This window comes from Choristoneura fumiferana, chromosome Z (assembly GCF_025370935.1).
Source record: "Choristoneura fumiferana chromosome Z, NRCan_CFum_1, whole genome shotgun sequence".
Lineage (NCBI taxonomy): Eukaryota > Metazoa > Arthropoda > Insecta > Lepidoptera > Tortricidae > Choristoneura > Choristoneura fumiferana.
In genome coordinates this window covers 25,336,726-25,350,869 of record NC_133472.1, presented here as the reverse complement: position 1 = coordinate 25,350,869, position 14,144 = coordinate 25,336,726, and the positions used below count along the sequence as shown (strand labels likewise).

The 14,144-nt window shown below is 38.4% G+C and overlaps 1 protein-coding gene across 3 annotated transcripts in view; it reads left to right on the top strand.

Annotated features, from left to right (window-relative positions):
• Positions 1-14,120, top strand: part of LOC141432500 (proton-coupled amino acid transporter-like protein acs) — a 57,936-nt gene extending 43,816 nt beyond the window's left edge. The window contains exons 1-7 of one of the 3 annotated variants that reach the window (XM_074094101.1): positions 266-329; positions 3,902-4,039; positions 9,276-9,548; positions 10,733-11,093; positions 11,937-12,118; positions 12,223-12,398; positions 12,787-14,120. In XM_074094101.1, the coding sequence (XP_073950202.1) occupies positions 286-329; positions 3,902-4,039; positions 9,276-9,548; positions 10,733-11,093; positions 11,937-12,118; positions 12,223-12,398; positions 12,787-13,088 (1,476 nt within the window). In that variant the 5' untranslated portion in view covers positions 266-285 and the 3' untranslated portion in view covers positions 13,089-14,120. Of the gene's footprint in view, positions 1-265; positions 330-443; positions 454-3,901; positions 4,040-9,275; positions 9,549-10,732; positions 11,094-11,936; positions 12,119-12,222; positions 12,399-12,786 lie in introns of those variants that run through there. The other 2 variants (XM_074094110.1, XM_074094093.1) reach the window with 2 other exon arrangements.
• Positions 14,121-14,144: the final 24 nt, after the last annotated feature.

Genomic DNA, 14,144 nt, shown 5'->3' with positions numbered 1-14,144 from the left:
GCCAACCCGTCCTCCGAGCCGGACGACTTCCATCCTACAAAGTAATTAAAACAAAATACATCGACCTAATGGGCGCGTCGGTCGAGCGGACCCATGGTAAACCCGTCCTCCGAGCCGGACGACTTCCATCCTACAAGGTAATTAAAACAAAATACGTCCACCTAATGGGCGCGTCGGTCGAGCGGACCCATGGCCAACCCGTCCTCCGAGCAGGACGACTTCCATCCTACAAGGTAATTAAAACAAAATACATCGACCTAATGGGCGCGTCGGTCGAGCGGACCCATGGTAAACCCGTCCTCCGAGCCGGACGACTTCCATCCTACAAGGTAATTAAAACAAAATACGTCCACCTAATGGGCGCGTCAGTCGAGCGGACCCATGGCCAACCCGTCCTCCGAGCAGGACGACTTCCATCCCACAAGCTAATTGAAACAACTTCCATCCTACAAGGTACTTAATTGAAACAAAATACATTCCACCTAATTCTAATAGTTATTATAATGTGAATGCGAAAGTTTGTGGTATGTGTGTGTGGGTGTGTGTGTGTGTGTGTTTGTTTGTAACTCCTTCACGCCAGTATTGGGCAATATGTTTAACAGTCGGGACCAATTAATAATAATATAGCTTTATTTATTCCATATTTTGAATCATCATTGTACATTTCATTACCTACTTGTATTTTATTGTATTTTATTATATTATATTACAATTTGAATAAATAATCATTAAAAATATTATGCACATACAAATTACAGTAATAAATTGAAAAAAACATTTTGGGCACGTACCTATCTGAATACTTATCGAAAATTGAAATATCGAACATAACCTAACCTTTGAACATTAGATACATATATTAATTTTCAATATTCAGATACGTCCCCTTAATTTTTACTAAATTCAATAAATTAATATCATCCATGGATGTATAGGTATTCATTATATGGACCCCTCCGGGTAAATGCCTCCTTCAAAGAAGTCTTCCGCTATTCATGTCCAATTTTGTCCCGCTACTGCTACGAATTCGTCCTGCCATCTACAACCAGGTCTGCCGACACATTTGTACCGTATGGAACTCTCCATTTAGGAAGTCTTGAAGTCCATCTGTCATCAGTGTATCTATACATGGGCTACTATTTCTCTCAATATTCCCACGGGATTGAAATAAAATCTCGAAATCTCATCTGCCGGGTACCTATATATGGAGTCAAAAAATTTGGGACTGTTGTTTATAATGCAACGTTAATAAAGACCCGGACCTGGTAAAATCCCGAAATTTCAATTCAACTGCTGTATCTACTATTACTTACCTACAACCAGCGAGGATGTGATAGCTGAAAATGTGTAGTAAGTACATAATTTTTCCGTTATTGCGTAACTGTATTTTTCAAAATTCTAACATAATTATTTTATTTACCTGACAATAAAAGATAATAACAGTATCCTAAATGAAAATAACTAAACAAACCAAAATTTTACAAAACTAAAAATTACAAATAAAAAATACCCTGGAGATCGCCCACTTGGGGCATCGTCCCCAGGACGGAGGCCGCATTGCCCCTCTGCACCGCCAAACTTAGGCGCTGGGCAAAGAAGGTACCAGCCCTATGGCCGCCAGAGACGCTAAATATAATATAGTTTTTAATTTAGTTTGTGATATTTAGTATTATTTCAGCTTTTTGTTTTATTTTTATTGTAATAACCTTTATTGTAAAATCAACCTAATAAATAAATAAAATATAGACTACTAGTGAAATACCTACATAGAATCCGTGAGCCGTTTTTATTGCTCTTGGGTGTAGTCCATAATAATTAAGTAGCTACGAGTAGTTGGATATATGATCTATTTATTGATATTGCGTATTTCTCGTCGTGTACGCGCATTACTATTACATACAGTCTGTTTTGGAGACATTAAACCGGCCGCGGCCACCATGTACTGATGTCAATGTTTAATAACTCATTGTACTTTATTTAGCGATACAATAATTGCATAACAACTTCCAGTTAAGTTTGATCAGTATACGTGTCCTACGTTAGTGTGACGTTCGAGTACCTACATTAGGTAAATATTTTTTTTAAGAAAAAACGACCAAGTTGGTGTCAGAGGCTAGGGGCACTCGCAGTGTATGCGGTTCCGTACTGTACAGTCAAGGAATTTAATTCATGGGCCACCATGGAAGCTTTTCAAAGCTTCAAGTCATTACGACTTTCCTTATTATTTAATGCGATGTCACTATAACGTTTACTGTGAAATGGTTCCATGGTGGCCAATGAATTAAACTCCTTGACCGTACCTACTAACATGCCTCAAATATTCCATATTAAGCATTTACCGACACATTACCTTATGAACTTTATTAACCTACCTACTAAGCCGTGATAGTTTTTCTTATAAATTCGTTATATATCGTATTATTATGATTATTTCAGATTTTTCACGCCTATGCTAGGAACGCTTGAAGGGACACTTGACTCTTAGCAAAAATTAGCACGTTGAAGCTTAATATTTTGCGAACGGGTTCCTATGTAAATCGAAAAAACATATTAACAAACAATAAATGTTTATGAAAGATAAATCCAGCGATACCTAGGTAGGTACAGTCACCAGCATTAATATCTGCCACAGCGGATCGTGCAAAAATATCTGACACGTCCTTCCGGCCCTAGAAATAGAGTCGTATCAGATATTTATGCACGCTTGTTGTGTCAGATATTGGTGCTGGTGACTGTACCACACACCATAGGTTTAGACGAGAAAAAAAATGCACTTCACGTGTAAGTAGGTACGGCGTAAGTTTTTTTTTATTTTTTTTTTTCCCTTTTGTCCGATAAATACCTATCGATGCAAAATCACAGCTTCCTACCGCTAAGTCTTTAAGCTAAACCGCGCGCGGGCAGACGGACAAACGAACCGACATACTTGGCGAAACGAAACACAAACATACGAATAAATAGATTAATGGAAAATACTATTGTATGACTATGTCGTTCAGTTGTCATCTAGCGTATATATATAAGTTTGAATCTTATATAGGTACTTTAACATCCCGCGCTGTACGAAATACCAAAAACATAACATGATTCCACGCCATTAATGCTAGAATTAGTTTTGGAGCTGGTCCTTGCGGAAGGTTATGCCAGCTGTAACCGTGCAAATCAATACGTAATGCACTGTAACGGCCGGCGTCTCCTAGCAAACAAACTCCGCGAAACGAAAGTGATTCACATGGTACCTGTGCACGTACAAAATTATTTAGTACATAGGCTTAGTTACTTCCATAATAACTTTTTTTTCTTAATAGATAGTGATACTGAAGTAGTTTGTGCACTAAATCCTATTTTTAATCATGTACGTCTTGTGATTGTGCAACAAACGGATGTCACGATTTTATTATTTAAGTACTATGATATTGCCTCTTTTTGTGTTTTTCTCCACATCACTAAAATAATGACCAGGTGAGAACTCGTGCCTCATTTAGAATTGTTGGCTGAAAATAAATTTAGCAAAACAAAAAAAAACTTCACTTTAATTGCCCACTTACCTACTACATTACGTGCGGAAGGTACGTTAACGAAACAATCTCGGTTGTGAGGAATCTATGATTGATATGACTGGTGAGAATACTTTCTTCATTATTTAAATAACCTATATGTAAGCGTGTTGAAAGCAATTTTGAAGGTCGATTGTGGGTTGTGGGGGTACCAAGGCATCCTGTACCTTGGTCCCGTAGATACTAGGTAGGTAACCAATAAATTTTGATAATAACTAGAACCTATAAGCCCGACTGCACCACTATATCCTTTACGCTGGTTTAAGACGTTGGTGTGCAGTGGTAGAGTACAATGTAACAGTAACTATGTCTCACGTATAAATGATAGATTAATTTGTTTACAGCCTGTCACCGGTGAAGGATGATAAGAAAAAGCGGGGAATGGACAATGGGATCTTCCTTGTAAACATGAAGGAAAAGAATATGCAAGAAGTTGAAGAATACGAGCCCTATGACAACAGAGTAGTTGAACATCCCACGACGTAAGTATTTTTTCAAGGAAATGAAACAGGTGAAGGTTAGGTGAAACCGAATGAAATAATCTTTGTTAAGATCGAATGGTGTCAGTAGGTAGGCCACGTACAAAAACCGAGTAAATAATAATAGGTACCTAGTGCGCCGTTAACTCAAGAATGACGCGTTATGGCGAGAAGAACTAAATATGCACAATATAGTGCAACTGTTTTGTTATGGAAATCCAAGTACTTATCTTTCAAAATGAGTTGTCAATGCCTTTCTGCAATAGGTACTTCACTTCACCTTGAGTTAAAATTAAAATGAAACTCCTAAGAAAGTAGGTGAAGTAGGTGTACCAATTATAATAATGTTTTAAAGCTGGGCAAAGGCCCTTTCCCTGGATTTGTAAAGCCCAGTAATAAAGAAAGGGTTGATAGAAAGATATTTATTAAAAAGTTGCTTTAAGTAGGTACCTAGTCGTGAGATATCATTATTTACTTACTTATCTATATTAATACCTCTAAGTTAAATTCAGAGTTCTCCCTTCGTTTCACCTCTGTATTCATACGAGCGAAACATTAAACAAGTGCAGTGCAGAATGTCAGATGTGCAAAGTTTTCTATGGTGTATTTTGTCCTATCTCGTTTCTGTCTGTCCATCTGCCAAAATCTGTGTTATCCGAATCTAATGACCACGTTAGAAACTTTAGAAATCATCAAAACAAAACTGCGTCACTTTACACGACATTCGCTTTAAATCTAGCTTGGAAAGTTATAATAATAAGTAACTCCAAACAATAGTTTGGCTCCTATATTGAAACTCAAGCAAACGAGGATTCTAAAATTGAATCATGTGTCAGGTGCAAAGTGGTTCAAAGATGTCCTGAGCGTAGCCGAGTCTCAAGGCACAACATTGCTGTAGGTACAATTTTACTGCTGAGCGAAACACACATTGTTTCACTGGTTTTCAGTGATGTATTATGTGCTTGGTTTGTGGACACATTTAGTGTTTATTTTATCAAAATCGACAAAACAAAAAAAAAGGATATTGTAGGTGCAATTGCAAATGACCATAGACCTAAATATTTCATTTGAACTTCAATTTAATACTTTTCTTGACAGACAGACTGACGGTTAACGAAGTGATCCTATGACCGTTTTGTCACTCGGATGTACGTTACTATATAAATTTTGATTTAGCCGTTAAACCCAGATTAAGCCAGACTGTTCGATACATTTTAACACTATGCTGTTTTTTTTTCTCCAGCAAGGGACATACTTAATGTAGTTTACCTAATACAGTAGAACCCGCTGAAAACGTTCACGTTTAATAGGATCACGTTGAATACGATCACATTTAATACGATTTCTCGCTTAATACGCCATCTAAAATTATATCGTTCAAGTTACCAACTTATGTACCTATTCGGGTGAAAAAAATTGGACTAACCATATCGGACTAATATTAACAAGGGGACGCGATTCTGGTGACACCTCCTGTCCAGACAAGTTTTATTTTAGCCCTGACTAAGCGTAATAGGTTCGTACGGTAAACGATTTAATTCATGACCCACCATGGAATCTTTTAAAAGAAAAAGACTTTAAGGTGACCCGGGGCTACTGTAGCTGGGGGGATATTTGTATCTGAGCCGTCTGATGGCGCCCTTACGACGCGATGTTCTTCTCGGCCATTTTACCATAGTAAAAGAGGACTGCTTTTACTATGATTTTTCGTTGTGTTCGCCAGAAGACTTTCTTCGCACAACACATATGAACATGGCGAACATGGCGTCGTAAGACGCCATCAGACGGCTCTGATACTATATCCCCCCAGCTACAATAGCCCCGGGTCACCTTACGATTTTCATTGTTAATTAGTGCGTTGCCGCTATGACGTTTACCTACTGTGAAATGGTTCCATGCTGGCTAATGAATTGAAGTCCTTGACCGTACATACCTACCTACACTGAGATTTGATTTGTTTTTAGTTTTAATTGTTTCTTATCTTCATTCGTATTAGCGTTAGTTCAGTGATGTCAAAAATAATAAAAAAGCAATCACTGCAAGAATAAAGTGACCATATTAAAAGTTTACGATGAAAAATCACAAACAAAAAGCAGGTAGGTACTAGATTTTTTTTCAGGTCTAATACGATTTCCAGGTTAAGACGTTTTTAGGGTTCCGGAGCCAAAATGGCAAAAATGAAACCCTTATAATTTTTTTTTTTTATTTTTTTTATTTGACTGGATGGCAAACGAGCAAGTGGGTCTCCTGATGGTAAGAGATCACCACCGCCCATAGACACCTGCAATACCAGGGGGATTGCAGATGCGTTGCCAACCTAGAGGCCTAAGATGGGATACCTCAAGTGCCAGTAATTTCACCGGCTGTCTTACTCTCCACACCGAAACACAACAGTGCAAGCACTGCTGCTTCACGGCAGGATTAGCGAGCAAGATGGTGGTAGCGATCCGGGCGGACCTTGCACAAGGTCCTACCACCTGCAAATTTCGCCATGTCTGTCTGTCTGACTGTCCATCCGCGACTTTGCTCAGGGACTATCAATGCTAGAAAGTTGGAAGTTTGCACGGATATAATTATATGTAAACTATGCCGACAAAATGATACAATAAAAATTTAAAAAAAAATTAAGGGTAGGTACCTCCCATAGACGTAAAGTGGAAGTGATTTTTTTTCTCATCCAACCCTATGGTGCGGGGTATCGTTGGATAGGTCTTTCAAAACCATGAGGGGTTTGACGAGACGATTTTTCGATTCAGTGATTTGTTTGCGAAATATTGAACTTTTAAGTGCAGATATTCATTAAAATCGACTCCCCCCCTCAAATTCAGAATGGTATATCAAACTTTCTAGGAAAACTATAACGGCTAAGTTTGCTTGAGAATAATTAGTAGTTTAAGAGTAAATAGCAGCCTAAAGTATACTACCTAAACTACCTAAACTTGGAAGATTCCGTATAAAATACGAAATCCTTAGAAAAATATTACTTAATTTTTTCGTAATGGCTACGGAACCCTATTTTGGGCGTGTCCGACACGCTCTTGGCCGGTTTTTTTTGCTAGGTCCCCTCAAATTCGTCTTAAGCGGGTCCTACTGTAGTACAAGTCACATTAACGAAAATGCTTAACGAATAAAGATTATTTTAACACTTATGTCGAAGTTTTTACTTTTGTACGAGTCTACCTCAAGATACGTAATACGTTTGTATTCTTAAGCTACCTAGACACCACAGTAGTCAAAACTTGCTTTGTCAAACCCCGTCCTACTACAAACTGTTGAGGAAAACCTTCATTTTTCGCATCGCCTTGATTACTTAGGTACTATGTGTGGGGAATAACAAGTTAAGTAAGTTTTAGATACAAAACTGATACGAAATGGCTCGTTTGGTTTTTCTGCTCGACTTGGGTAATTTTACGGAATCCCGCTGCCTAAGTTATGGTGCCGGCAACCACGGCAACTTTCCGTAATATTAACGTGTTTTACCACAGTCCAATCATATAAGGATATATACTACCGCGATATAGAAAAACCGGCCAAGTACGTGTCGGACGACGCGCAGGGTAGGTATTAATACGCAGCAAATATCATGCCTGAGAGCCTTGGGTGCGGCCTATGCCCAGCAGTGGACGTCTTTCGGCTGACATGATGATGATGATGAAATATCATTATTACATTTTGATCGACTATTACTTGTTAACTGTAAAGCCTGCTAGGCTGTAATAGTTTTCCTTTAAATTCATTAAATGTACCTATACCTATACTACCATCTTAATTTTTTGAAGACAACGGTTTAACTTATAGAGGAGGGGGGCAGGGAGGGAGGCACTTGTCTTTAGCAAAAATTAGCACTTTTAAGACTATATTTTACAGATGAATCCTTAAATTCTACGTGTAGGGGAGCTAGTTTTTAGGGTTCCGTAGTCAAAATGGCAAAAACGGAACCCCTATAGTTTTGCCATGTCTGTCTGTCTGTCTGTCCGTCCGCGGCTTTGCTCAGGGACTATCAATGCTAGAAAGCTGTAATTTTGCACGAAAATATATGTAAACTATGCCGACAAAATGCTACAATAAAAAATTCAAAAACAATTTTGTTTAGAGTACCTCCTATACCTAGACGTAAAATGGGGGTGATTTTTTTTCTCATCCAATCTTGTAGTGTAGGATATCATTGGATAGGTCTTTTAAAACCATTAGCGGGTTGCTAAAACGATTTTTCGATTCAGTGATTTGTTTGCAAAATATTCAACTTTAAAGTCCCCCTTCCCCCCCCGCCTCTAAAATCTAAACGGGTGGGTGGAAAAATTTGAAAAAATTCAGGATGGTAGTAAGTATATCAAACTTACAAGGAAAACTATAACGGTTAAGTTTTCTTGAGAATTATTAGTAGTTTAAGAGTAAACAGCAGCCTAAATTATAAAATATACCTAAACTTGGAAGATTCCGTACAAAATACGAAATCCTTAGAAAAATATTAATTTTTTTCGTAATAGCTACGGAACCCTATTTCGGGCGTGTCTGACACGCTCTTGGCCGGTTTTTTTTTAAATGGTTTTCAATATTTTATTTTACCTCTTTATCGGCGTTGTTGTTCTCTAAGCGGGTTCTCATGTCTCATGGCGAAACTATTCGAAAGGGTTCTTTGTAGGACTTGGAACCAAAAAATGTACTAGTAGTAGTATAGGTTTTCAAAAACCTTCTCAGCGTATTATTTACGAAAATCGTTTTACGATATTTATTGCTCTAACGGGGCTCCAAAAACCTCTAAATATCCATCCCGCGGTTTAGCAATAAACAAATTCTTCGCAGACGAAGTCGCGGGCAACTGCAAGAATATGCTGCTCAGGTAGATTCTGGTCATGTTCTTGTTTATGTTATAATACCTATGCGTGGCCTGTGCGTGGCCGTCTAGAACGGAGCAGGATAAGTAAGTGGACCACATTTATGTTAAGAAGGTCAAGTCAGTTTAACTCGTTATAAGTAAACTTTATTTTAACAATCTTTAACATGGCGTGCTAGTTCATACAACCTTGGATGCATTAATCTCATTTCTAGAAATTTGCCCTTAAACTTGCTGTGTGTGTAGATCCGATAACAAAGCAATCAAGCAAATACATATACCTAGAAAAAAACCATGTTAATAAAATGAATTAGATAGTTATGTCTTCAGTTCTATTTTCATACCCAAACTAATTTTAGTGATATTGACAAATACTTAATAGTCTTATAATGATTGCTTCCCTAGGAACACGGAGACGCTCCTGCATCTTCTAAAAGGCAGTTTGGGCACAGGCATCCTGGCGATGCCACGCGCGTTCGCCAACTCGGGCTACGTGGTGGGCACCATCGGCACGATCGTCATCGGCGTGCTGTGCACATACTGCATCCACATACTGCTGGACTCTTGCTACGTGCTGTGCAAGCGGCGGAAACAGCCGTCCCTCACCTACACCGGCGCCGCGGAAGCGTCGCTCTCTGAAGGCCCCGACTGGTGCAAAGCGTGCGCGCCTTATGCCGCGTAAGTAACTACCAAATTATTGCGCGTATAATATTGTAGGCATACCTTCAGCATGACGCAGTAAAATATTTCAATAAAATTATGATCTCAGTGACTGTATAAAGTTTCCATAATAGATAAACACTGTTGTCACTGACGCCTCCTCTGAGGATTCATGAAGATTATTTTTGGATTTACTTAAGTAGGTATTAGAATAAATTCGCATTTATTGATCTAAAGAAGATAAGTAGATGTGACCAGTGTTTTAAGTGCTTAGTAATAATCCGATAAACGAATATTATGTTAACATAAGCTTAAGAAGCGTTTATGAATAAGGGAGAATAGTTCTTTGTCGAACTGTCACATTCGTAGTGTCAATAATGACTATATGTATGTACATATAGTGACACAAGTGCCGATCTTCTTGCTACTATCCGCTGAAAACACTAAGGATTACTTACATCATCTTTCATTATTTATCAATGTCCTTAACTTCTGTTTATTATTGATAAGTATTAAGTATGAAAAAATAAGGTTGTATGGAAAATTTCCTTTAGGTACGTACCTGTATGCCGATATACGTTACTTAAGATTTATTTGATCAATCCTGTGTTTATAATGAGTGAATTTATCAGTAGGTTAGTTATGAAAACAAATGTTATGTGCTCACAAAATACCTGCCTACGAGTAGGTACGTTATTAATTTTAATGCCTTCAAATCAAGCTCTTATAAATAGTAATAAATCTCTTTACTACGAGTACGAAGCATAAAAAGGTAGGTGGTCCTACTCACGCAATGTAATAAATAATACCGACCTGGGGGAACGAGCTTCGCTCGGGCTAAAACTCGGGAACACACGTTTTCCCAGAGATAAAAACCCCCACGGTACAACCGGAAATCGGTAGAACCGTTCCCGAGATGCCTGAATAAATAAATATACTTAAGTACAAAAATTGTTCGTTTAAAAGTATTAGATAGATAACCATGATCACTAGCTGCACTGGTGCTTGACTGATATAAATAGGCTTACCTAATATGTCTGAGACCAACAAAAAGAGAAAATATAATGGTACCTAAAATAGAACAAACATACCTTTATTACCAGCCAATAATACCTTGCCTAAGTATAAAGAAGTAAACTTCTGTTCACGGGCTGGTACATAATTTTCGTAATTTTGTTCATGTTCTTAATTTTCTGTTGCAGACATGTGGTGAATGCCTTCCTCCTCGTGTACCAAATAGGAACTTGCTGCGTTTACGTCGTGTTCGTGGCAGAAAACATAGAATTTGTGATGACGAAGCACTTCCACATCGAAGTGACTGTATTCCAAGTGATGTGTGCAATACTTCTTCCGCTAGTTCTTATCAACTATGTCAGAGATCTCAAGTACCTGGCGCCGTTCTCTGCTCTTGCCAATGTGGTGACGATAGTGAGCTTTGGGATAATTCTCTACTATATTTTCCGAGTGATGCCCACAATTGATTGCAAGGCTCCAGTCGGATTGCTGTCCAATTTTCCCCTATTCTTTGGCACTGTATTATTTGCGCTGGAAGCAATAGGAGTGGTGAGTTCTTTATATGTGCTGATATGCTACGAGTATATATATAAGTAAGGCTTGTTCACGTAAAAAAAAGTAGCCGCCTAAAGTTGGGCCTTCATAAGTAAATAGAGTTTTTAGTATAGTAAAATATGTAATTTCAACAAAGATAGGTATCGTATTATCTATTATAAGAAAAATATAAAATAAATCTCATTTAATTCATAAAATCAACATGCCGAGAATAAACGAGAATACTCGTCAATTAATTTTAGTGTCCTATGGTGCAGACAAGGGAATTTCCGTGCGACAACTCGCGAAAAGATATAAAATATCTAAAGACAGCGTGCGTGAAGTTATTAAAAAGTTTGGGGAGTTAAATACACTACATGATCTGCCAGGAAGAGGTGTCAAAAAAGGCTTCGTTAAACCGGAATTGGACGCGGCAATAGTTGTATCTTTTCGTCAAAATCCACCGGCGTCTTCTCCGGATGTAGCTAAAAAGTTAAAAACATCGATCGGGAACGTAAATAACGCCAAAAAAAGAAATAATTTACAGACCAGGAAAAAACAGAAAATCCCTAAAAGGAGCTACCGGTACAATCAATGGGAACAGTCAAGCAAATCGCCCTACTGTAGAATTCGCCAATAAAAATTTACATTTTATTTTTTTGAATATTCCCACCTACATACAGAATTGTCTTTCTTTATTTTAATTACTGTGAGATATACATGATTTATTTACATTTATCTATATTGCAATTTTTTTTCGTGAACAAGCCTGTTATATTGCGAACCCACAAGCCTATATAAGTTAGCCTAACATAGGTACTTTTTTTTACTAATGAGGACAATAACGAATTGTTACAGATTTTACCTCTAGAAAACGAGATGAAGACGCCAAAAGATTTTGTGGGGAAATTCGGTGTACTAAACAGAGCCATGATCACCATTATAATCCTATACGTGGGTATGGGCCTATTCGGATATCTGCAGTACGGAGAAGCTGCTGAAGGCAGTATCACATTGAACCTGCCATCTGAGACCGAATGGTAGGTGAATTCTCTTTACTAATACTGTGTTTGGTGTGAATTGAAGATATGAGTAGTTAGGTATAACATTTAACATTTTTGGTTAACAATGTTGTATTTGGCAGGCTGGCTAGCGCAGTGCAGTGCCTGCTGGCCTTCGCCATTTTCATCACGCACGGACTAGCGTGCTACGTGGCCATCGATATTCTGTGGAACGAGTACATCGGCGTCCGCCTCTCCAACAGCAAGATTCGCTTCTTCTGGGAGTACCTGCTCCGCACCGTCATTGTTCTTATTACATGTAAGTTAATAAAACCAATACATAATATAGCTGGAGACATGCAGGTTCCCAATAATGGAATGGCGAAATAGAGAAGTGTACAAAAATTCTACTAATATTCTAGTGTATGTTTCCTCCAAATTCACTAACGCACCGTCGAAAGTTCTCACAATAAGGGTCATGATGGTTTTACCTACTTGTCAGGCAATGGGATATCAACGTTTTCTGTAAAAAAGTGGGTCACCATTCAAGTGATTCGACGGCACAGTCAAGTCCAAAATTAGCTGATCTCTTTAACTCCTTGTAATTTAGAACATGTCCAACTCATATAGAATACACAGTATTGTTGTCTATTGCGACAAAGTAATGTGTTGCCTAGTTAACGCAATGCTTGTCCGTGTGCGCACAGTCGGCATCGCGGCGATGGTGCCGGAGCTGGAGGCGTTCATCGCGCTGTTCGGCGCGCTGTGCCTGTCGGCGCTGGGGCTGGCGTTCCCGGCCATCATCCAGACGTGCACGTACTGGTACTACGTGTCGCGCGCCGAGCGGCTGCGCATGCTAGCCAAGAATTCGGTGGTGGTGCTGTTCGGCGTACTGGGCCTGCTCGTCGGCACCTGGACCTCCATGCAACGCATCGTGTACACCTTCAGCAACCACTCCGCCCTCCACAACGCCACCGAGGCCATGCTCTCCTCCAACTCCACGTGTTAACGCCGCTAGTGCTTTGCCTCGACGCGTAGGTTTAATGACAGTGCCATTATTAGTAACCGTCCATGGCATGTATTGTAAACGAGTACAAATACTGCAACGTTATGAGCTTAGTACCATGAATTAAGATAGAGGGTAGATTACATTACATTTTTTTTATAGAAAGGACTTTTTTACGGGAGTCTCTGCCGCCGCAGCCGATTGACAGTATTCCCAGAGATATCATAGAATGTTACGGTGTTATAAATATTGTGTAATCTGTAAAAATTTGGACAATTCTATGCTGACTCTGTGAGAGGTTGCGTGTTAAATGAAAACTATTGAATAGTGTAGATAAATATAGTAACGTTACGATTGTTAAAGTAAATATTAATTAAGTTTAGTTGATTAGTAAAAGGTTAAAGCTTATAATCCTACGACAGTGAGAATTTATTAAAGTGAAGCATGGCATTTCGATAGAATTAGGTATTATATAAGTGCGTCAAAAACTACACACATCAAAAATGTCTAGGAATCAATCACGTAAGAAAGCTCATTCATTCGCGATTACTTCCCAGACATTTTCGAGCGGTGTACAAAAAGAAAGTGGTATTTAATACGTCTTCGAATAAAACGATCATAACATAATATATTTCTCGATTGATGTCTATAATAGGTACATTTATTTGTCACTGATCGATTTACGGTACGATTGGACATAATATATTTCTTGACCTCGCTAAAAGTGTTACCCGAAACAATAAAATACTAATGTGACCGGAGCGAAAACTCCCCTACGTACAATTTATTATATAGCTATTTGCCTACTGGATAGTACAAAAGTATAGCACAACACACTCATGTTTTCTGCCAAGGGATCCGGTCACAAAGTTATAATATTGAAATCTGTGATGTGATAGTTATAAAATATTTATTAGGATTTATTTTTTGCTGACTATTTTATTGATATTGTATGTGATGTGTTCTCACGTCAGTGATACTGTGCTCAGTGCGACATTGTAAGGTCAATAAATAAATAACAACTTTATATACAAACTGAGTTTTAATCTATGTCAAATT